The sequence below is a fragment of the Hypanus sabinus genome, chromosome 13, assembly GCF_030144855.1.
Source record: "Hypanus sabinus isolate sHypSab1 chromosome 13, sHypSab1.hap1, whole genome shotgun sequence".
NCBI classification, from domain to species: domain Eukaryota; kingdom Metazoa; phylum Chordata; class Chondrichthyes; order Myliobatiformes; family Dasyatidae; genus Hypanus; species Hypanus sabinus.
The window spans coordinates 42,075,520-42,101,356 of NC_082718.1; the positions used below are offsets into that span (position 1 = coordinate 42,075,520).

A 25,837-nucleotide genomic window follows, 5' to 3' on the forward strand; every position below is an offset into this window, starting at 1 on the left:
GTGGTTTCAAACTTCTTAAAAAAACAACTCGTGTTAAGGGGAAGCAAATCATTCTTAGACATGTGTAAGCGAGACAATTCAACCAGGGGATTTGACAATAGTGAATGTTTCCCGAAACTGATATTGGGGCGGGCTGCACTCTTACCTCCTGAAGAAGAGTTTCCGTCTTCTTCGCCAGGTCGTCGCTCCGAAGGGATGTCTCTTCGTTCCTTTGGTGCAAATGGTTGATCTGCTCCGAGAGGCTGTGGACATACCAGCCAAAAACTGCAGCGGCTGCGGCTAGGACTAAAAAGAGCAGAACGTTCAGCACTTTTCCAACGGTCGATGCCGACTCTGTGCTCCCCTTACCCCCTTTCAGGCTCCTCTTGGCCACGTCATCTTGCAAACTGGACGAACTGCGATCGGGGTGGCTTTTGTTTCTCTGCTTGGTGGAAGACATGATAAAGAAGATCTGATAAAGAAGTCAAGCCCGGCGACGTGGTACTAGTGGCTGCAGTCAAGTTGTGTGCACACAGTGCTTGGCACTAAATGCCGCTTTCGGGGGCTCCGAGACGCGCGGAGGAGGAGCACTATTGCGAGACCCAGCCCCAGAAGTTACTTAACTCTGGTACTTTCAGAGCTTCGGGCTTTCTGGAATGGCGGGACTTGAGGTTGCCACGTACTCTGGGAGGAGAACGGGCTCATTAGGGTGGTGCAGCTCAATTCAGTTACATTTCTTACCATATTACACAGTTTTGGTATCTGAAACTATCGGTAACTTGGAATTTAAACCTCTCTCTTCATTCCTTTTGTTTTAAATTGTTCTCGTATTTCTCTGAACGGGATCCATTTTAACGTTTACATTTCAGACGCAATATTTTACTCCGATTTGACAGTTACATCCCCACTTACAATTGGTATCGACGACACCCCGCATGCGAATGAAGCTGATCTTTGTTTTCAAACCGTAGACCGGTCCTAGGGATTAAATAACAGTTGAAACGGTTACGTTCCATTGATTAAAATCGAATCAGCTGAACTTCCTTCTGACGTTCGCCTCCTCGGGACCACCAGCCCCGTTTATTGCTTGGATCACTTTCCGCTGCCATTACCCGAACCATACGACGTGGCAGTCTGGCTTAGAAGTTCAGGGAAGTTCAAGACACACACCAGTCAAACCTATGAAAGCTAAAACATCTGCAGGATTTTTATGTGCTATTGCCTATAGGCATTGGTGTTCTTGCTTCCTTCCTCCTCGTTTATAATACTCCTGTACGGCCAGTACAGATATTTTGCGCCATTTCCATGATTCTGCTAGTATAAGATGAGAATTAGAAGTAGCAATTCAGTCTTTTAAAGATAAGCTCTAGTTCTGCTGCACCACTCGATGAAATCCTGATTACTTCGTACCTGATAATACACGCAACCAATATGAATGCACAGAGCAGCTCTCCCCAAATTAAACCCCGAGCCCATTCATTGTTCGCGCCAACAACTTTGTTTGAAGAAATACCGACACAGACTATTGAGGCCAGACGATTAAAACCAAGTTGTGATTGTGCCCAATAAAAGGACTGTATCGTCGCGGCTGCGGTCCCCCTTCTATTTCCGACTTTACTATTTCTGTTCACATACCACATCACTAAACCATTGTGTCAAAGAAACGTCAAAATATCGCCAATTGATGAAAGTGTCCAGATGAATATTTTTGCGTCTCTATAAAAGCAATAACTTAATATGATATAACAATAACATGACAATATAACAAACAAGCCTAATGAGAGAAAACACTAGGGTAGTTTCTCTGAATGAACGCGTAATTTCAGGAAGAAATCAAAACTTGAAGAGTAACCTCTTTAATGAAAGTACAAGAAAAATGTTGCCTCCGTTGAGTGTCTCAGTTGATAGCAAAGGGCAGAAAGAATTTTACGGAAGAGTTTATCAAGCAGTGCAGTTCAGAAAGTATTCGAGGAAATATATCCAGAAAGACAATGTTACAGAAAGTTTTGTAATCTAGCAGTTACCAGAATTTTTTTTAGGCGATGAACAGTCGACGCAGCAACAGGTTTTCAAGTTTTTTTTAGTTGCTAGAAATGTGAGGAAGACATTGCTGACACAGCCAACACGAGGAAGTCTGCAGATGCTGGAAATTCAAGCAACACACACAAAATGCTGGTGGAACACAGCAGGCCAGGCAGCATCTATAAGGAGAAGCACAGTCGACGTTTCGGACCGAGACCCTGGCCTGCTGTGTCCCACCAGCATCTTGTGTGTGCTGACACAGCAGATCTCTATAGCATGAAAGGGGCCGGTAATTTTACCAGGGTCGAGATTCAAAGTGGAAATCTCGAAGTGAATTGTCACTGACAGAGCAGGCATCATGATAATGATTGGTAAGATTAATTTGGAATAGTTGGCAAATTAAAATGAATGGGATTATTCTGCATTATACAGCACATTTTAGGTATATTTAAAGCAGAGGTTTTTAATTAGTCAGGGCATCAGAAGTTACGGAGAGAAGACATGAGAACAGGTTTGAGAGGGATATTAAATCAGCCCCGATGAGCATTCGACGGGCGGAATGGCCGAATTCTGCTCCTTTATCTTATGGTCTTATTTAAAAATAGGGGCTTCGTGGCCCTTATAGGGGCTAGATAGCGTGATGTTCTGAAAATTGTGTCAGTGGTGGTATTCATCCATTTTCATGCACTCAACTCGGAGAATTCCAAAGCTATTTCGAAGGAATTGACGAACATTGCAGCAATAAACTCGGCCACATTGATATTCCCTGGCTCAGCTACGGCAGAGCACTGTACTCAAAAGATTTCTGATATTATGCACCAAAGGAATCACATTCAGGGCTGAAAAGGGAAGTCCTGTGAAAGAACGTAGGTAACCAAGGAAGTTTGTTCTTTCAGTGGATCTAATTTAGTATTTAAGTGACTTTAACATTAAATTATTGAAGATAGGAATGGTACTCTGCGATTTTAAAGCAAAATGAAAGGATCGAGATAACGTTGCAGCTGCTTTGTAAGCCATTAGCGGAGCGCAGATTCGGTTATTTTCCAACTTGTACAACTCCCAGACAGAACTAAGCTCTGGCGATGTAATTTCCAAAGGACTTGTACTGCAAAAACAAAATACATCGCTAGAAATGTCACATTCCCCTAAAAGAGAGGCAATTTGGCCAGCATATAAAGTGTCAGCTGAGCAACCCCATTTGCCCAGGTATTTCCCTGTAACCATTTTCTGACACCACGACTGAGGACAATCTACTGTTCAAATTCAAGTTCAAGTTTAATGGCCATTCAATCGTGCACGAATACCCATGAATACAACTATACAAAAGAACGTTATTCTAGACACAATACCAACAATCACACACAACAGAAGGCACATATATTCAGAATTAGGTTTATATCACCGGTGGCAGAGGGGATAGAAGCTGTTCCTGAATCGTTGAGCATGTACCTTCATGCTTCTGTATTTCCTTTCTGATGGTAGCAATACCTGGCTGATGGGGGTACTTAATGATGGATGCCGCCTTTTTGAGGCATCACTCCTTGAAGATGTCCTGGATGCTATGAGGCAAGCGCCCGTGATGGAGCTCACTATATTTTATATAACAAGCCCAGATAAAATAGCAGTAAAATACAGTCTCTCTCTCTCTCTCTCTCTCTCTCTCACACACACACACACACACACACACACACACACACACACCACCACCACCACCACCACCACCACCACCACCCCCCAACAAGCATAGCGACTTTGAGACATGCAGCATTCATTGAAATCTACAGGGTCACAGAGAGAAAGCTCCAGATAGACATCACCAAACAGATCTCCAGTCACTGTGAGCAATGCGACCCGTTTCTATTACTTTGACAGTCTATTTTATTGTTGGCATTCATTAAGCAAAAGAACCTCCACAGATGGAAATCATTGATCTGCAGACAAACAATGCTTAGTAGGGCAAGCACAACTGAAGTAATTTCATTGCAGTCTACAAGCACCTTCTGAAATATGTATGAAAAAATACATGTGGCTCGTTATTGTTTTCTGCAGCATGTACATTCATGACCAGACATTGTCAAATCAAGATTCAGATCAAGATAATCCAACAATTCCAGTGAATCCCAGTTAAAGGGACATATCAGGACCAGTATATTTTGGCCCAATTAAGTGGCTACCCCAATCAGCCAAAGTTTCATGGACATAGTTAAAAAGGTATAAAAATAACAAACTATCATTCAATTGAGGGTCCAAGAAAAGGTGAGAAACTCCTTGATTAGCGACCAAGAGTGAGGTGCTGGGCATATGGTCCTCAAGCATGTTCCTGAAATCAATAAATCATTAATAACTGACGGATGGCCTCAACACACAAGCCCCCAGACCCTTGTAGTTCAAAAAATTTACTTTGCATTGAATTAACAACTTCATTGCACCCAAATTCTAAAATTTTGCAAACCTCTAAGAGGTGTGGTGAGACAGACGTGGAACAATGATCTTCCTGTTTGTTTTGATCTCCCTATTTGGGGATGGATAGATACCAGATTTGGAAACAGTATGGCTATAGCTTACCAGGATGATTCCAGAGTTCAGAGTTTTGTTTAAAGTTCAAAGTAAATTTATTATCGAAGTACATATATGTCACCATATGCAACCCTGAGATTTATTTCCTTGCGACCATACACAATAAATCCATTGTCGAATAATAACCATAGTAGAATCAATCAAAGACCACACTAACTTGGGCATTCAACCAGTGTGCAAAAGACAACAGACTGAAATAAACAATACAAAATGAAAGAAACAATCATAATAAATTAATAAACAGTAAATATCAAGAACATGAAATGAAGAGTCCTTGAAAATGAGTCCATAGGTTGTGAGAACATTTGAATGATGGGCAAGTGAAGTTGATTAAATTAAGTTACAGTATCCTCTTTGGTTCAAGAGCCTGATGGTTGAGAGGTAATAACTGTTCCTGAACCTGGTGGTGTGAGTCCTGAGGCTCCTGTACCTTCTTCCTGATGGCAGCAGTGAAAAGAGAGCATGTCAGCCATGATGGAATGGCAGAGAAGACTCGATGGGCTGAATGGTTTAATTCTGCTTCTTTGTCTTATGGTCATATGGTCCTGGGTGGTGGGGGACCCTGATATGAAGATTGCTTTCTTGCAACAACGCTTCATGTAGATGTTCTCAATGGTGGTGAGAACTTTACCCATGATCGACTTTATGAAGGAAGGTTGGGCTGTAGTTAAAGCTGAGAGGGATTCTTAGTGAAACATCTAAGATTCTGACAGGGTTTAACGTGGGGATGTTTCCCCTTGTGAAGGAGTCAGGCAAAGTTCAGAGTAAATTTATAATCAAAGTACACTCTGATATTTTTTGGATGATGAATATATCGCATTCAACAACCGACGTATATTAAAATGTGAGTAGCGATTTTTAATAAATCCTGTCTGGTCATGTGATATAATAGATGGTAAAATGAATCTCACAAACCTTGAGGTTCGTTTTCTTGTGGGTAATCCCAGTAAATATAAAGAAACACAACAGAATCGATGAAAAACCAAACGCAGCAAAGATGGACAAACACCACATTGTGCAAAAGACAGTAGCTGTGCAAATACAAAACTAGAAAGAAACACTTAATACAAACCCCATTTCCAGAAAAGTTGGGATATTTTCCAAAACGCAATAAAAACAAAAATCTGTGATATGTTAATTCACATGAACCTTTATTTAACTGACAAAAGTACAAAGAAAAGATTTTCAATAGTTTTACTGACCAATTTGATTGTATTTTGTAAATATACACAAATTTAGAATTTGATGGCTGCAACACACTCAACAAAAGTTGGGACAGAGGCATGTTTACCATTGTGTTACATCGCCTTTCCTTTTAATAACATTTTTTAATCATTTTGGAACTGAGGATACTAATTATAGTAGATTTGCAATTGGAAATTTTGTCCATTTTTGCTTGATACAAGACTTCAGCTGCTCAACAGTCTGTGGTCTCAGTTGTCTGATTCCCCTCTTCATGATGCGCCATACATTTTCAATAGGAGATAGATCTGGACTGCCAGCAGGCCAGTCAAACACGCACTCTGTGTCTACAAAGCCACGCAGTTGTAGCCTGTGCAGAATGTGGTCTGGCATTGTCCCGCTGAAATAAGCATGGATGTCCCTGGAAGAGACATCGCCTTGATGGCAACATATGTCTCTCTAAAATCCTAATATACGCTTCAGAGTCAATGGTACCTTCACATACATGCAACTCACCCATGCCGTGGGCATTGATGTACCCCCATACCATCACAGATGCTGGCTTTTGCACCTTTCGCTGATAACAATCAGGATGGTCGTTTTCATCTTTGGCACAGAGAACTCGACGCCCGTTTTTTCCAAAAACTAGCTGAAATGTGGACTCATCTGACCACAGAACATGGTTCCACAGTCTTTCAGTCCATCTGAGATGAGCTCGGGCTCAGAGAACTCGCCGGCGTTTCTGCATAGAGTTGATGTATGGCTTCCTCCTTGCGTAATACGGTTTCAAGTTGCATTTCTGGATGCAGCGACGGACTGTGTTCAGTGACAATGGTTTTCCGAAGTACTCCCGAGCCCAGGTGGCTATAATTGTCACAGTAGCATGACGGTTTCTTAGGCAGTGCCGCCTGAGGGCTCGAAGATCACGCGCATTCAACAGTGGTTTCCAACTTTGCCCTTTACACACTGAGATGTCTCTGAATTCTCTGAATCTTTTCACAATATTATGTACTGTAGATGTTGAAAGACCTAAATTCTCTGTAATCTTGCATTGGGAAATGTTCCTTTTGAACTGACTAACAATTCTCTCACGAATTTTGGCACGAAGGGGTAAGCCGTGACCCATCCTTGCTTGCAAAGACTGAGCCTTTGATGGACGCTACTTTTATACCCAGTCATGATACCTCACCTGCTACTAATTAGCCTGCTTAATGTGGAGTCTTGCAAACCGGTGTTACTTGAATATTCTGTACACTATTCAATCTTATTTTAAATCTGTCCCAACTTTTGTTGAGTGTGTTGCAGCCATCAAATTCTAAATTTGTGTATATTTACAAAATACAATTAAGTTGGTCAGTAAAACTATTGAAAATCTTTTCTTTGTACTTTTGTCAGTTAAATAAAGGTTCACGTGAATTAACATATCACAGGTTTTTGTTTTTATTGCATTTTGGAAAATATCCCAACTTTTCTGGAAATGAGGTTTGTAGTAATAGTACACAAATAAACAATTAATATCGAGAACATGAGTTGGAGAATCCTTGAAAGTGAATCTATAGGTTATGGAACCAAAGCATTACTCTCATAGAATCCCCCACTATGGTACCACATCCACAACCATTCACTTAATCCACCACTGACACACAGTAGCAGCAGTTTGTACAATCTACGAGATGCTGTGCAGCAACTCCGTAGACAGCATCTTGCAAACCTGCAACCCCTACCAGCTAGAAAGACAAGGACACCAAAAACATGAAGCATCACCATCTGGAAGTTGCCTTCCTAGCCGCACATCACCCGAGTCAGGAACATATCGCCGTTCCTTCACCATCGCGGAGTCAAAATCCTGGAACTCTCTCCCTAACTCTCACCTTGAGGACTACAGCAATTCAAGAATGGAGCTCGCCACCACCTTCTTAAGAGCAATTAGGGATGGGCAATTGAACTCAGGCTTAACTTGTGAAACCCATAGTCCCTGACTGAATAAGAATGAAAATGGATCAATGATTTAAGGACTAAAATAAGGAGGAATGATTTCCCTCTGACTTGTGAATCTGAGGAATTCATTATCCCAGTTAACTGTAGTTGCTGAGTCATTAAATATATTCATAGCCAGAAAAGAAACTTTGTTCTGCCTCTACAGCTTGCTGGGGTTGTGAATTTTAGAAATCCACAACCTTCTGAGAGAAAAAAATACCTTATATTCTCCTTCAGCAGTTGACCCCTATCCTGGGAGTCTCCAGACATTCCTCAAGTTACAACAGGTTCTGTTCCTGTTAATAACCCCTTTTTTTTGTACATTGGGAATGAACAAGAAGAATGTGGGAGAGGATCAGAGCAAAACTGTAATAGAAGAAATGTGAGCAGGTGTGGGGAGTGAGTTACTGAGTCTATACAGAATGTTCTGCTCAACCCAGTCCTAATTGTTACAGTTTAGGAGGGCGGCGTGTGGTGGAAGAAGAAATGAGTGGAAATGCAAAGATGCATCCCATGGTCTACCAAACACAGTTGTTCATCATTCTGGCGAATGTAGCCTGAATATTTATTTGATTGAGATTCCTGTCGGGGAAAATATCTTCACTATCCAGCTTGCCACACTCACCCTACCTACAGAATCATGCAAGTTTCAGAAGATCATTTTCCTCAGCTCTGAGAATCAATGTTAAATTTGTTCAAGAAAGATGATTCTTTAATTTTATTATGTATTCTGGCAGATTATTCAACCTTCTTGCACTGAAAATTATTTGGTTTATGAAAGCCTTTGTTTGTGTGTAGTGTGATGGATTTATAATAATACTATACACATTAACTTCCATAACAGAACAGATTTTGCAGATGCTGGAAATCCAGCGTAACACACACAAAAGGCCGAAGGAACTCAGCAGGCCAGGCAGTAGCTATGAAGAGGAATAAACAGTCAACATATTGAGCCGAGACCCTTTATCAAGACTACATCTGAACTACAGTTCAATTTCAATTAAACCATATCTTGTTTTGAAGGGATATATTTTTGATGTCTATATAGCCCAAGTCTAGTGATGAAAATGATCAAGATCATTTTTGCACCAGGTATTTATAGGTTTTCACCGTAGAAGTCAATTTCTCCAGAATGTCAACTCCCAAAGGAAACACTGATAACTGATGTTATCCCCAAAATATATTTGTAAATAATGTATAAATACACAATATTAGGGTAAATATTATAGTATTGATCCCCAGATACAACATAAGCAGAGCACAAGACAATATTCATACAAAAAGCAGCAGAAATATTCAAGCAACACACACAAAATACTGGTGGAACACAGCAGGCCAGGCAGCGTCTATAAGGAGAAGCACAGTCGACGTTTCGGGCCGAGACCCTTCGACAGGAGTAACTGAAAGGAAAGATACTAAGAGATTTGAAAGTTGTGGAGGGAGGGGGAAATGTGAAATGATAGGAGAAGACTGGAGGGGTTGGGATGAAATAAAGAGCTGGAAAGGTGATTCGCAAAAGGGATACAGAGCTGAAGAAGGGAAAGGATTATGGGATGGGAGGCCTCGGGAGAAAGAAAGGGGGAGGGGCGGGGAGCACCAGAAGGAGATGGAAAACAGGCGGACTAATGGGCAGAAAGAGAGAAACAAAAACAAACAACTAAGTATGTCAGGGATGGGGTAAGAAGGGGAGGAGGGGCATTAACAGAAGTTAGAGAAGTCAATGTTCATGCCATCAAGTTGGAGGCTACCCAGCCGGTATATAAGGTGTTGTTCCTCCAATCTGAGTGTGGCCTCATCTTGACAGTAGAGGAGGCCATGGATAGAATGGGAATGGGACGTGGAATTAAAATGTGTGGCCACTGGGAGATCCTGCTTTCTCTGGCGGACTGAGCGTAGAAATATACCATTACATTAAAAATAGAAAATGACAGTATCTATGGAAGGAAAACAGATCCAATGTTTTATTGCCAACTACCATCCAATTGCCAGCAGCTTTGTCTCTGTGTCAGGAATTTGCACGACCATCAAACTGACTATAGTGTATGATGTCAGTGAACTACCGATGGAATGAAATTCATTGAAGATGCATTATTCTTGGAATTAACTAAAAAGAACAATCAAGTTTGATCTCTCTGTTGTTTGATTAAAGAACTCTCAGCAATAATCCAAAGAACAGACAACTTATCCCAAATGCCCTGGCCAACATTTATCCATCAACCATTTTAATTAAAACAGATTACTTGATCTTCATTACTTTGCTGTTTGTGGAGCAGGAATTGGCTGCCATATTTTCTATTTAACAACAGTGATTAGTCGATTAGCCTTCAAAAGTTACTTAATGGTCTATGAAGTGATCTGAGACATCCTTAAAAGATTTCAAAAATAGTAGACAAATGTAAATTTCTTTTCTTTTTAAAGGTGATTTAACTTCATTAGGGTGATAAAATGTTGAAGATGAACCATTTTCCAGCAAGTACAATTTCTTCACAAAACAAAACAAAATCTGTTTCCTTGGAGCGTAGTCATATTTAAAGGGGCTCACCATAATGTCTCAGGGTTAACAGAATCAAAGGATTTTGTGATGTTTGGATGCTTGAGTTGCAGGTGGGGATATAGAGGTCTATGAGAATGTTGACTCATTTCACATGAAATAATGGTTCTTATAGTCCAGAGTGATAGTGGGGACAAACTCCCACTACCTGTTAAATGCTCCCAATGGCAGGCAACTCAAATAGTCTTTGTCAACCAAGTCCAGCTCCAGGCCTTCACTAAGCCTGGTGGAACTGTTCCTACTGACAGGCAAAGGCAGGTTACCGGCGCCTTGAAACCAGTTGCTTCGGGCAGATGGGGCTTGTCAGCCATGGTTGGCAACTCACCTGGAAGGAAAACTCTGATCTCAAACCTCCGCTGCCTTACGGCTATACCCACTCATGGGGAAGGCTTCGGGAGTAAACCCTGAGGGAAAAATCCAGAGCTGGAGTCCCTAAGGCAGCCCTACATTGAATTCAACACTGACTGGCAACTCCTGCAACACTGCTGGTGCCAAACTGTTATCAGTCTCTGCCATTCCCTTGGGTTGGGTTCATCAGATGCATCGCGAGGGGGAGCTTGCTACATGGGCAACAGCTTGCTCTCCACATTGTACCACCCTGGCTTGCGTATCTAGATAACTAGGATGTAACATCGAAGGTCGACCCTGACTGACAGAGGCCTCATCATTTTGGTCTTGGAATTTATGCCTGAATAAATAGAGATAATATAAACTAGCATGGATGAGCACTGAACATGGAAACCACACCCATGGAGATTACCCTGGCTTTGAAGTGCATGCAAAGTAGCTTGAACAATTTCCCATTGGCCTTGTAGAGTAATTCCATTCCAGCGGGAAGCTTGCAGAAGCTGAGGTGCATCATTGTGACATTGCTTCTACCTTACTACTTACGAGGGGTGATTGATAAGTTTGTGGCCTAGCACATTTATTTTTCCTACATTTACACACTTAGGCCAGCGGTCGTGAAGCATACCGATCCCTTCTTTGTAGAAGTCAGAGTCTTGGACCTCCAGAAGTGGTCCACAGCATGGGGTGATTGATAAGTTTGTGGCCTAAGGTAGAAGGTGATGAGTTATTAACTTCAAACTTTCTGCATTTTGACTCAAACAGTTGAACTGCACGTGCATGTAAAGAGAGCTGTATCTCATCTCTCTACCTTAGGCCACGAACTTATCAATCACCCCTGCTGTGGACCACTTATACAAATTGGACTAAGTGTGCACCTGTGGGAGGGGACTATGTTGAAAAATAAATGTGCTAGGTTTTCTAAAATTGACTCCTTCTACCTTAGGCCACAAACTTATCAATCATCCCTCATGGGTCACTTTGAATTTTCTCAATCTTTCTTAAACTGGGTGAGATTGTGAGTACAATAGAGGCTTCTAGGGGATATGAACAAGCCAAGTGAATGGACTGCAACACTGCAACACATATGATTTAGGAAAACACGATACCATCCAGTTTGGTGCATATAAGAGAAAAGCAGGTATTTGTTAAATGGTGAAAGACTGGATCATGTTGTTGTTGAAAGTGATCCAAGTGTACTTATATTCTAGTCACTGAAGGCCAGCATACAGATGCAGCAAGGCATTGGGAAGACAAACAGTACATTAGCCCTGATTGCAAGTAGGATTGATTAAAGTGTATAGGGCATTGATGGGTCCACAACTAGAGTGATCCTTATGAAAGAAAGGATATCTTTGCCACATAGGGAGTGCCGCAGAGGTTCACTTGATTATTTCAGGCTGGCCATAGGATAGAGTTGCTTAAGCCTGTATTCCTTGAAGGTTAGAAAAATGAGAGATTTCATTCTTGAAGGGCTTGACAGGTGAGATGCAAGAATGATGTTGAGCTGGCTGAAGAGATCGATACCAAGGCAGAGTTTGAGAATAAGAGGTCAATCATTTATGTCTGAGATGAGAAGAAATTCCAATGCCAGATGGTAGACCTTTGGAATTTTGCACTCCCGAGGTCAACTGAAGTCAAAGGTTATGCCCATTCAGTACAGAGACTAAGGGAATGTAATTGCTGTTGAAGCAGATCAGTCATCATCTTAATGAACCACAAAGCTACTGGAGCATTAGATGGCATATCCCCAGCTTTTTATTTATTGTCCAGTTCATGTACCATGAATACGCGGAAGCCCAACCATTCAGGGCCCCAAACAGACCTTCCAGGTGAGGCGACACCTCACCTGTGTCTGTTGGGGCGACACCTCACCTGTGTCTGTTGGGGTCATATACTGTGTCCGGTGTGGCCTCCTGTACATCGGTGAGACCCAACGTAGGAGACCATTTCGCAAAGCACCTATGCTCCATCTGCCAGAAAGAGTGGGATCTCTCAGCAGCCACCCATTTTAATTCCACTTCCTATTCAGACATGTCTATCCGTGGCCTCCTCCACTATCGTGGTGAGGCCACCCCTAGGTTGGAGGAACACCCTGTATTCTGTCTGGGCAGCCTCCAAACTGATTGCATGAACACTGATTTCTCAAACTTCTCTGGTAAAGCCTTTCCCCACCCCCCTTTCCCTCTCTCAGCTTATTTCCTCGCCCACCCATCGCCTCCTTCTGGTGCTTCCCCCCTTTCTTCTATGGCCTTTTGTCGTCTTCTATCAGACTCCCCTTCTCCAGCCCTGAACCTTTTTCACCAATCAACTTCCCAGCTCTTTATTTCAGGTTTCACTATCATCTTGTGTTTCTCTCTCCTCTCCCCTCACCTTTTTAAAATCCACTCCTCCGTTTTTTTCTCAGTACTGCCGAAGGGTTTCGGCCTGAAACGTCGACTGTACAGTGCACTTTCCCATAGATGCTGCCTGACCTGCTGAATTCCTCCAGCATTTTGTGTGTGTGTTTCTTGGATTCCCAGCATCTGCAGATTTTCTCTTGTTTATAAATTGTGGATGGCGTATACCAATTCACAAACAAGCAATATGCATTCCCCACCCTGCGGCAAAATCTGCGGGTCCCATATTGGTCTGATCCGTTACCTTAGCACCCACAGTAGAAGCAAATTTCGGCATCATACACCTCTGATGAAGTGATGCGGTGCATTTACTAATGTTTGCACTGTTTTAGAGGACAAATATTGGAACTATATTTTACACCTTGATTTGGTCATTCCGTCATTTCAATTCAGGTTCTTCCCCAAACGTCAAGACTTACTCTGTCCGAAACTTTTCGCTCTGATAGGTGCTCTCCTCTACCTGTCCTCGTTCTGATTGGTGCTTAGACACACTCCCCTCGCAAACTGTTCAACCGGCCCCTTTCTGATTGACGCCAATTTGCCCCGCAAATGGATGACAAAGAGACTGCAGATGTTAGATACTGGGACAAAAAAAAACCAAACTGTAGAAGATGATGCAAGGTTTCGATCCAAAGCGTGGCAATTACACCACCCCCGCACCAATCTAGATGCTGCTCGACTCGCTGAGTTCCTCCAGCCGTTTTGTTCCTTGCTCTGATCCGCGCTGATCTTTGCCCCATACACCTCGCTTGCGCCGCGCCTCGCCCCGCACACCTCACTTTGGTGGGCGCTGCGCTTTGCCCCGCACACCTCACTTTGGTGGGCGCTGCGCTTTGCCCCGCAGACCTCACTCTGGTGGGCGCCGCGCTTTGCCCCGCAGATTCGGTCTGGTCGGCGCCGCGCTTTGCCCCGCAGATCTCGGTCTGGTCGGCGCCGCGCTTTGCCCCGCAGATCTCGGTCTGGTCGGCGCCGCGCTTTGCCCCGCAGATCTCGGTCTGGTCGGCGCCGCGCTTTGCCCCGCAGACCTCGCTCTGATCCAGTGTCCATCGATGACAGTAATGGAAGAAGCTCGGCAGTGAGGGGGTGCATGAAGGAGAGTCCGCCTGATGCCACATCCGCACAGGATTGTCTGATATGGCAGCGGTTCGTTAATGTCTTCCTGAAGGACCGTGAGTGATGGCGGGACTCATTAAGAAGCAGATCCTGAAGCACTTGTCCAGGTGAGCGATGCGGTATGTGGGAGGGTGATTACTGCTTTTGGTTCTGACTAGGAGGATGTTTCCGGGCCTCGCCGCTCCTATATTATCCTGCCCGGAAAGTGTGGACGACAGCGGTCGCCTCTCCTGTTTCCCCGGAGCCCTCCCGCACTATGACACAATGCGCGGAAACCTCCCGCTCCCGCTCCCTCTCCCTCTCCCTCTCCGGTGTTATGTTGAGTGAAATCTGAGCCGCACACTGATGGGCTAATCGCGCATTGACAAGGATTCGGAAATAGCGGCGAACCTACAGCAGAAACAAGACCAGAGATGTGTCGCTGGTTCTGATATTTCAGCCGGAGTGAAGGAGAAAATTACACGTTTCCTTGTTTTTTGTTAACTGATAGCTGAGAATAGAGCGGGAGTAGAGAAAACTTTTCACGTCCTCTTTCCTACTGAGATCGGCTTTCTTTTAACCTGCACTTGCAGACTGTCAACTGTTTAGCCATGTGAGCATTGCGGGTGAAAATTGAATTAATTGAGCAGAGAAGTGTTTAATGCTGTACTAATTGACACGTCGAGACGGGGTGGAGACAGTCTGTTCGGGTCAGATTTTCCAGCTCCGAGTTGTCTCAGAGAACCATATTGAAGGGGAGGAAAGCAGCAACGAATTTTGCCATTGTGATAGTGTCCATCATAGCAATAAAGAGGGAATAATCTCAAACTGTGATTTTGACCATATATTAAAACAGGGCTTTCAGTGAAACGGCGTGCTTAGTTGAAACGAATCAATACAAAAGTTTAACTCCTGGGTGTTCAGTATGAAACTGCAGAGAAGTGGACGGTTGAGGGTGATGTTGATTTGAAACTGAATTGCTGTGTTTAGCAGATACAATCGTTGATTTAGACCGCTGCAGGGCCAATAGAGCAATTTGTTTTCGCAATACTTTGTGTAATTTGTACATATTACTGTAATATGCTGACTCGGTGTTGACATACTAGTTTTTTAACACGTGTAGGAACTGTACATTTGAAATCCGCAAGAAAATTCGGGATTTTATTTTAATCTGTATAGTTTGGTGTTGGTGGCTGGAGATTGAGTTAACATACGCAAATAAATCCAAGTACATCTAAGGCTAATGTGTTTGAAAGTTCATGATTGCCTTTCTTTCAGTTTATCAGTGTTGTGGTTGGTAAGTGCTTGGGAAAACTAATGCATTTGTGTACTTTCTCTGACTCATTGTGGTGCAAGATTTCTTTGTGTTCCATGCTTAGAACATAAAACATTACTGCTCAGTGCAGCCTCTGGCCCACAATATTGTGTCAAACATTTAACCTACTCTAACGTCAATCTAACATTTCCTTCCTGCATTTTTTCTGTGATCCATGAGATTATCTAAGAATTCCTTAAATGTCCCTAATGTGTCAACCTCTATCATGAACCCTAGCAGTAAGTTCCACGCAACTCACCACTTTCTGTGTAAATAAACTACTTCCAACATCCCTCCCCCTGTACTTCCCTCCAATCACCTCAAAATTATACCCCCTTCTGTCTTGGGGGGGGGGGGGAGTCTCTGACTATCCATTCAATCTATGCCTGTTATCATCTTTTACACTTATCAAGTCACCTCTCATCCTGCTTTGCTCCTAAAAGAAAAGCCCTAATTCACTCACACTATCATCATAAAACATGGTGTCTGGTAAATCTCCTCTGCACCCTTTCTAAAGTTTCCACATCCTTCCTATAATGAGACAATCAGTACTGAATACAATATTCCAAGTGAGGTCTAACCAGGGTTTTGTAGAGCTGCAACATTATCTTGTGATTCTTAAACTCAATTCCCTGATTCATGAAGGCCAACATTTTCTTAACCAGTCTGTCATCTTGCGCTGCAACTTTGAGGGATCTGTTGATGGTAGACCCCAACATCTATCTGTTCCTCCACACAACTGGTCACTGACTTCCAGGCAGAATACGTTCCATACACAACCATCTTTTATGCACAAGCCATTTTTGAATCTGCAGAGGCAAATTTCCCTGGATCCTATGCCTTTTGTCTTCCTGAATGAGTCTGACTTGAGGAACCTGATCAAGCACCTTACTAAAATCTGTATATGCCATATCCGCTGTTCTGCCTTCATTTGTTGCTTTGTCACATCCTCAGATAATTCAATCGGGCTTGTAAAATATGACCTACTCCCCAGAAATCCATGCTGACTACCCCTAATCAAAAACAAGGGGAAATCTGCAGATGTTGGAATCCAAGCAACAGACACAAAGTGCTGGAGGAACTTGGCAGGCCAGGCAGCATCTACGGAAAAGAGTGCAGTCGACATTTAGGGCCGAGACCCTTCATCAAGACTGAAGGAAAAAAAGATGAAGAGTCGGAGTTTACTCTGAGGTCTTTCAGCATTTTGTGTGTTACCACTAATCAAACTGTCCTCTAAACACTAGTGAATCCTGTCTTTAAAAATCTCAAGTAATTTGCCCATCACTGAAGTAAGATTCATTAGTCTTAGGGTTACCAGGTTCTCGCTACTCCATTTCTTGAACAAAGGAATAACATTTCCTTTCCTCCATTCATCTGGTACTAATTCTGTGAATAGTGAGGACGCAAAGATCATCGGCAAAGGTTCAGCAGACTCTTCCCATTGTAATCTGGGGTATATCCCATCTGGTCCCAGGGACTGATCAATACTAGTGTTTGACATCCTCTTCCTTAACGCCAACATGTTCTTCTATATCAGCCAGTTTTACAGTGTCCTCACAGATGTCAAGGTCCCTGTCACTGTTGAATACTGAAGCAAAGTATTCATTAAGGATGCCTGTGACCTCCTCTGACTCCAGGCACATGTTTCCTCTTGTATTCCTGATCATTCCTGCACTCACTCTAATCGTCCTCCTGTTCTTCACATGTGTAAAATTCCTTGTGGTATCCCTTAATCCTGTTTGCCCAAGCCTTCTCATGCTAACTCTCAACTCCACTCTTTAGCTCCTTCCTGGCTACCTTGTAAATCTCTAGCGTCTAGAACCCTGTCTGACTCTTGCTTCCTAAACCTTAAGCTTCTTTCTTCTTTTTGACTACTTGTTTTAGTACAGTCATTATGGTTATTAATTAAAAGAAGCACTGCTTAATTATAATGACTACTAAAAATATAGTACTAAAGTTGTGCTGGGTATGGGACTGTTTGGAGTTGGGAGACTGTGGCAGGTGAATATGAGATGGAGGTAGACAAAAGAGGGTGATGATGAGAGGTATGTTGGAGTTGGCAGGAGCTGTATCCAGTTTATATAATTTGCTCCCCAACCTTGCTCCATCTGCCTCTCATTTTTGTTCTTCACCTTTCTCTGGTAGTTTCCCAACTTCAAATAAACTCCTCCCCACCTGGTGCTGCCTGCCTACCATCTTCCCCCCTGTTCAGTTCACCTGTTATCTTCTTCTGCTGTCTAACCACTCCCTTTCTTCTGTTTATACTGGCCATCTGCCCTCTCCACTCTGTCTTGATGTGGGGTTTTGACTTGTTAAGTTGACAGTTCCCTGCATTCCATATATGCTTTTCTACCAGCTGAGCTCCTTCAGCTGATTGTTAGTTACTTCAGGAGTATTTAAGTGTCTGTGAATCATTGATGTGAAGGATCTTTCCCCTGATTCTTGATAAAGAAGAGGGTTGTAATAGAAGTAGAAAATGTGTGTGATTTACTGATTCAGGCCATTAAGCTTACATCAAAAACAGATTCAGTAGAATCTGGAAATCCAGAGTAACACAAAATGCTGGAGGCAGGTCAGGCAACATCAAAAGAGTTCAGCTTTCATCAAAATCTAGTTAATGGTTAATGGAGGCCACTCTTGGCTCCAGAGTCTGGCCTTGGTAATGTGTTCTGGTAAAGCATTATCTTCAGCTGATTTAATCAGTGATAAACCCTCCATCATGAGGTCAGAACTAAAAGTAAAGTGAAACTCGGAAAATGAAATAATCCATCAGCATTTTTTTGCAGCAGGACCTGGACGACATTCTGGCTTGGGCTGTTAAAATAGAAAGCAACATTATTGCTCTCTTGAAAAGGAAGTAAGAGAAAAGGGCATGATAAGCCAATTAGTGGAATTCATTATCATGAAAGAAATTAAGCACTTAAGCTTTCTTATCAGTAATCAACATTAGTGTGGTTTTATTGAAGTTCTAACTAGCAAGTTCAAACTGCACAGGGTATATCTGGAGTTTCAAAAGATACCCCATGAATTAGCAGACATTGGTTTGTTAAAATAAATGTTTATGCTAGTTTGATGAACATATGGCATGGATGGAGGCTTAGTTGTATTGTAAAGAAATTGGTAATAAATGGGTCTTTTCAAGTTGGTAAGCTTTGGGTTGAGTTTGCAGGTATTGTGACCCTTAAGCAGTTCTCGCCTTAGATTAGATTAAATGTATTTATTAATCACATCATTGGAAAATCTTGAAATATTTATATGTCTTTATATTTTTCATTGGACTGAAAGCCAGAATTGTTATAGTAATAAAAGTAAGCACATTACATTAAGAACTGAAGTTCACAAAAGTGGACTGACAGCCACGAAGCCCGTCGCAGCTGGTCCAGGAGCCCATTAGTTGCAGGCCACAGCCCTCAGTTCAGCGCAGAGGTGAGTAAACCTTGTTGGCAGCGAGCTGAGCACTGGCCCATTCCTCTCTTCCAGCCCGAAAAGCCTGACTTTTTCAATCTGGCCCAGCCCTTAAATCAGCCAAACTCCAGATCACACACATTTTGGTAAGAATAAGAAAAAGAAATATTTTGCAAATAGTGGGAAAGTGGTTGGTGCACAGCAGGATCACGGTACACTGGATTGTGAAACAGTATGTAAATGTGCAGCTCCCTATTTCAGTAGGGTTAGAGCACAAAGGAAAGACTGTCTTGCTTCACTTGTAGAAAACATGGTGGGACAACACACCCAAACCATTGTGTGTAAGTTTGTCCTTTGTACCTGTTGTAAAGATATGGCTTTTATTTTTAGAACAGTTGCAGCATAGAATTAGGTGATCGATCACATGAAAAAGATGGTTGTTGTGTTAAGCGAGGAGGTTAACCTGTTTTTGAGTGGGGAAAAATGAGAGATGATCGTAAGGAGATAGTCATTTGGGAAGAGTTGTGGAATAGATGATGATTGGCTGAATCTTGAGATAGTGGTATGACTTCGACCCTCTGTTGTTTGGGGTCAACCGTGGATGTTGCATCCTAGCTGTCAAAGTTGATACACAAAAGCTAGTATGCCATCCAGGGCAGTACAACATGTGGAGCAAACTGTTGCCCATACTGCAGCCTCCCCCCCCTCCATGCAGCTGATGAATCCAAAGGAACAGCAGAAGCTGATACAGTTTGACACCACCTTTGTCACAGGAGATGCTGGTCAGTGGTGAAATCAGTGTAGGACTGCCATAGCGACTCCAACTCTGGACTGTTCCTCAAGGTTTACTCCTGAGGTCTTCCCCATGAATGTGTATAGCTGCAATGCAGTGGAAGTTTGAGATCAGACATTTCTTTCCCCCGGATGAACTGCCAACCTGGGTTGACAAGCCCCATCTGCAGTATGATTGTGTGGCATTCATTAGTCTCATGAGACCATGGATCTGCGCCCTCTCCAGAGCTTAGACCTGGGCAAGGTTGTATGGAAGACCGGCAGTTGCCCATGCAGTGAGTCTCCCCTCTCCTTGCCACTGATATTGTCCAAGGGAAGGGCAAGGGCCGATACAGCTTGGCACCAGTGTTGTCGTCGGGGTTGCCATAACGAGCTTGAAGGCAACGTCAGATTGCCTTAGGGACTGCAGCTCCGGATTTGTCCTCAGGGTTTACTCCCGAAGCCTTTCCCATAAGTTGGTATGGCTGCAAGGCAGCGGAGGTTTGAACTCAGAGTTTTCCCTCTCTTAGATGGACTGCCTTCCCAGGCTGACGAGATCCATCTACCCGATGGATGAGAATGAGTAGGGATAAGAATTTGCTTCATATAGAGGTTATAAATATTTAATTCTACAGTAGACTGTGGATGTTCGTGGCTGAAGTATATAGATTTTCAGTCACTAAGATCGTGTGGAAAGTAGATAATAGCTGGTGTATCAACAAGGAGATTGTATCCTGGAATACAGTGTACAATGTACTCTTGCTGTTTCTCATGTTCATGGCTGCTACTGACTAGTTCAATTGGTGATTCTAACCACTTTTCCTTGACATTTACTGGCATTGCCGTCAATGAATCTTCCTACAGTCAACATCCTGTGAACATGGGAGTAGATGAGTGGGTGGGCATGTGGTCAACTGCCAGTTGCTAACTGAACCTGATTCTTTCTTATCACCATGTTACAAGTCAGGGAATGAATTAATATCATTCTACTTTCCTGGGTGAGTGCAGCACCAAGAGCAAGTTTGTTTGATGAGACTCCCATTAAGAACAGGCTTGCATTGTGTAATGTCCATGCATTGTATTGAAGCAGCTAGTAATGCTTTTTTGAATTCCTTAACCATGACCTCTGCAATGCTGAAGGCTGCAAGTTTCCCTCCATAACACATTCACTTAAACAATACATCGCTATCCTCTCAAAATTGTGGAACTTGTTGCCAAGTACCTGTGGGAGAACCTTTACACAGGTAACTTAGCCCCATCTTCTCAAGGGGAATAAAAGCTATTTTGCCAATGACATCACAAACCTTTTAATGAATAAATAAGGAGATACTAGGTACTTGGAATGGTTACAGTGTAATCCAAGGAAGAATTTCCTGACATCTACTATCTTAAATCTGTAAATCTCTTGTTATAATCCTGACCTGATTTCCAACATAAAGTGGGGTGAACTGACTGACTACAGAGGCTGAGAAGACTGAACATTCTGAATTTCTTAATTAGTCCTTGACCTTAATTATAATATAGTTACTCTATTAAATTAATTTGACTCACACCAGGTTGGGGAGCATTACAGTACAAAGAATTAGCATTTAGCTATTTGAATTAAATTTTATTGATATAGTTTTATAACAGGATATACAAATTTGCTGGTAAAAGTGCTGGAATCATAGCAGTTAAAATTATGGACAAAGTATTCCATTTGGTTTTCAACATGTGAGTTCATCCCTTTTCATCCTATACGTTGGACAGACTACTTACTAAATGGTGAGAGGCTATATACATTGAAGCTGCTTTCAGGTCTATCAGTAAGATATTCCGTCGTCATGGCTATCCCTCGAGGTCGAGGATGATGGTCTTCATTCCATTTCCACAGAGCTAAGACGCCTGTGTGTGTATTTGTTTAATGTGTACTTGATGTTGCACTCCAAGAAGCACATAATACTTCACAACAACCAACTGATTCCAATGGCATAGAAACCATGGCGATTGGAGCTGATGGATTTGTTGCAGCCTTCATCCGCCTTCACAGCTGTTGAGTTTGAAGTAACTTCGTCTGCCTGTTCCACTGTTGAGGTCTTGGATTGTTCTTTGTCGGGGACCTGCCAAAGAATTATCTATTATATCTATAAGATATATAGACTTACAAAATAAGCTAAAAGACCATTGCAATATTTGCCCTTTTAGTTAGAATGCAAAGTAATAGAATTTAAGCTGCAGCTATATGTATCTGCAATACCCATCCTTGGAAATGATGGGGCATGGTGGTTAGGGAGCAAAAAGTGATTATTCAATAGTTTTATTTAATATCAGAGAAATGTATACAATATACATCTTGAAATTCTTGTTCTTTGCAGACGTCCATGAAAACAGAAGTACGCCAAAGAATGAGTGACAGTAAAAACATTAGAGCCCAAAAACCCCCTACTCCCCCCTCCAAGCAGCAGCAAAGCAATGACCCTCCCCTCCGCCACCGACTTTAGCAAAAAAAACCCATCTTCTACCCATCAAACAAGCAATTGCAACCCCCCCCCCCCAAAGAAAGACCATGATCTGCAGTACAACAAAAACACCCGAGAACAGGTCCCACTACTGAAGAGAGCTGAAGTGTGAGTGTAATTCCAGGTCAGGGTCTTCAACAGAACACCATCCACTCTGAAAAGAAAAAAAGAGAGACATCAAAGGTAGAAATTAAGCTGTGAATCAGATTAATTGCAGATGAACTCAAAGGAGTTGCCATTGAGAGCCATCATAGCAGCCTCCACCTATGCTCCTACTTGATTGAAAGTATAGTTATTTTTTCTGGAAGTTTTGAATTAGATGATTTGAAATTTTCAGAATGGATATAAAGAATTTCTGCTATTTGAGCAGTCTACAATTAGGGGAAGGTCTGTGTCTCCTGAAAATGGCAATTGATGTTTCTTTCTTTTTGTGCTCACTTTAAATCAGGGATTTATAGTTTTATATTAATCAAGAAGTTCAAAGCTCTGAGGGGAAATGGGTACGTGGAATTTGACCATTCTGTTGTGATCTGATGATGGTGGAGCTGGGATAAAGGAAGTAAATAGCTGGTTCCTATCAGTGTGCCTCTGTGGAAAATTGTCAAAGAAAGAAGTACCTAATAGAATGGCACACTGGATCTGAATGAACTGTTCTTGTGGGTGTTGTACCAGGGTAAGAGTGGCTCTTCCATTAAAGTTGATAAACATCATCAAGTAACAGTTATACAAATGGAGTTTGATATCTGAAGTCAGTGCAGTGAACCAGAATCCTTGAGCTGAGCTGCAAAGGAAGAAACTCCTGGAGTTAGACAGTTGAACTTTTTATGTTTGTAATGCTTGTTTAGTTTTATTATGGGGATAACACTTAACTCTGAAACCTGAAAGTTATAAATGCAAGCCTGGTTCAGGTCTAAAACAATGTGTCCGCTTGCAATGCGGGGTATTACGTCTATTGATATTGTATTTATTGAGAACAACCATAAAAAACTGTACTATGCAGTTCTTGTCATTCTATTTCAGTTTGAAACTGTCCACATGATTAGGTGGTTGGAGAAGGTTCTGTGGCAAGTGAGCAGACCATAAGATTCATCACTCATCATGCATCCCAAAAGTGATCCTAACTATCCTTTTTTTTGTTTGAGAAACTTTGTTTTCCAGGTGCTGGTCAGGATTAAAATGGTGCTATAAATGCAAAATAATTAATTGGATTCATAGAGCATAGAACAGTACAGCCTCTTCAGCCCACAATGTCGTTCCAACTTTTTAATTCACTCTAAGACCAATCTTAACACTTCCCATATAGCCCTCCATTTTTTTTTCCATCCATGTGCATATCTAAGAGTCTCTTAAATATCTCTACCACTACCTCTGGAACCTACCACACTCTGTTTTTTTAAATAAAAAACCAATTACCTTTGACATGCCCCCTCTACTTTCCTCCAATAACCTTAAAATTATGCCTCCTTATATTAGTCATTTCCCGGAAAAGGTGGACAGTCAGATTATTTCCCCCTGGGAAAACATCTCTGGCTGCCACTCTGTCTATGCCTCTTATCATCTTATACGCCTCTAGCAAGTCACTTCTCATCCTCCTTCACTCTAAGGAGAAATGCTCTAGGTTGCTTAACCTATCCTCATAAGACATGTTCTCCAATCCAGGCGGTATCCTGGTAAATCTCTCAAAAGCTTCCACATCCTTTCTATAATGAGGCAACCAGAACTGAAAATAATATTCAGAATTTTATAGAGCTGTAATATTACCTTGCAAATGTTGAACTCAATTCCCTGACTATCAAAGGTCAACACATCATATGCTGCCTTAACCACCCTATTAACTTACAAGGCCTCTTGAGGGAACTATGGATATGGACCTGAAAATCATTCTGTTCCTCCACTCTGCTAAGAATCCTGCCTGTATTAACCTTGTATTCTGCCTCCAAAGTGTATCACTTCACACTTTTCTGGGTTGAACTCTATCTGCCACTTTTCAACCCAGCTACTACCACCCTTTGCCTTCTGTGGACAATCCAATTCTTAATCCAAGCCACCAAGTTTCCCTGGATCCCAAGTCTCATGTCTTTTTGAATAAATGTGTCATGTCAAGTGCTTTACTAAAGTTGATATACTATACACTGCAACATCTACAACTTTCAGCCATCCTGAGGTTAGAAAAATAGCATTACATAAAGAGTGAAAATATTAACTTGTATTTGTTTGTGATAGACTCAGTCAATACTGCATCCCATCATTGTTTGAATAAGGCCAAAATACTCAAGATACCTTTTCACGAATGCCTCATAATCTAAACAAAGCAATGTGTGGAAGCGGTGTAAACTGTATGCACTTGCCATTGGCACAGGGAGATCTGAATGCCAGTAGCAACCAGGAATAATTAGAGATGGTACTGAGTAAATGGCAAATCTCTTTGTCGTGATCTCTCAGGGAAAATCAGTTGTAAGTATAAGTGAAAATACTGAAAATTCCCATTTGAAATTGATTTCAGTAGGCTAGGATCCAGACTGCTTCAGAGATGACTTTTTTAATGACTGCAAACTGCATACTGAAAATTTGGGTGGGAACTGAATTGAGGTTTGTGGGTGGACATGATAAGGCCTCAAGTTCAGTCTGAAAGAAAAATATAAAGATTATCTTTTGTTTGTCACATCCACATCAAAACATAGAGTGAAATGTGTTGTTTGCATCTACACAATCTGAGGATGTGCTGGGGGCAAGTGTCACCTTGCTTCCGGTGCCAACAGGTTGGCACAGGGCTGTAGCAGTTAGTGCAATCACTTAACAGCACCAGCATTCAATTCCCATCACTGTAAGAATGTTACAGATTCTCTCCATGACCATGTGGGTTTCCCCTATTTGCTCCAATTTCCCTTCATGTTCTAGAGTTGCTGTTATTGAGTTATGGACACGCTGTGTTGGCGCTGGAAGGGTGGTGACATTTGCAGGCTGCCCAGCACAATCCTTGCTGATTTGACTTGATGCAAGCAGTGTATTTCACTGTATGTTTCAATGTAGAAGTGTTTCAATGTTAAGCTAATCTTTAAAAAAAAACCTTTCTAACCCTAACCCATCCATTTTTTTGGAATATGGGAGGAAACCCATGCACTGATGGGAAGAACGTACAACAGTGGGAATTGATCTCTAATCTTCTGATTGCTGGTGCTGTAAAGTTTTGCATTAAATTTTACACTTCCACATCATCAAGTTATTACACTTGGAGAGTATTCTGCCTGGCTGTATCACTGGGGGGACTACTGCACAGGACCGAAGTAAGCTGCAGAGAGTTGTAAAGTTAGTCGACTCCATCATGCGTACTAGCCTCCATAGTATCCCAGATACCTTTAAGGAGTGGTGCCTCAAAAAGGTGGCATCCATCAAAGACTCCCCACCACCCAGGTCATGCCTTCTCTTTGTTACTATCAGGAAGGAGGTACAGAAGCCTGAAGGCACACACTCAACAATTTATGAACAATTTATTCCCCTCTGCCATCCAATTTCTAAATGGAGATTGAACCCATGAACATTACCTCACTACTTTTTTATTTTTTTGTTTTTTGTGCTACTTATCTAATTCATTTTTCTATATTTATGATGTATGACATTGTACTGCTGCTGTAAAGTTAACAAATTTCTTGATATGTGCTGGTGATATTAATTCTGATTCTGATAATGTGTGTACACAATGTGAGGCTGTATCAACGTTATGACC

The 25,837-nt window shown here is 42.1% G+C and overlaps 2 protein-coding genes across 8 annotated transcripts in view; one reads left to right on the forward strand and one right to left on the reverse strand.

Moving 5' to 3' along the window:
• The window catches only part of LOC132403804 (cytoskeleton-associated protein 4-like), a 31,675-nt gene extending 17,427 nt beyond the window's left edge, over positions 1–14,248 (reverse strand). Inside the window, exons 1-3 of the mRNA XM_059987503.1 lie at positions 13,884–14,248; positions 892–957; positions 146–285 (exon numbers count right to left, since the gene is read on the reverse strand). Coding sequence (XP_059843486.1) covers positions 146–285; positions 892–957; positions 13,884–14,121 — 444 coding nt within the window. The 5' untranslated portion in view covers positions 14,122–14,248. The remainder of the gene's footprint in view (positions 1–145; positions 286–891; positions 958–13,883) is intronic.
• Positions 14,072–25,837, forward strand: part of bltp3b (bridge-like lipid transfer protein family member 3B) — a 139,518-nt gene continuing 127,752 nt past the window's right edge. For all 7 annotated transcript variants that reach the window (XM_059987496.1, XM_059987498.1, XM_059987499.1 and 4 more), the window contains exon 1: positions 14,072–14,252. In XM_059987496.1, coding sequence (XP_059843479.1) covers positions 14,209–14,252 — 44 coding nt within the window. In that variant the 5' untranslated portion in view covers positions 14,072–14,208. The remainder of the gene's footprint in view (positions 14,253–25,837) is intronic.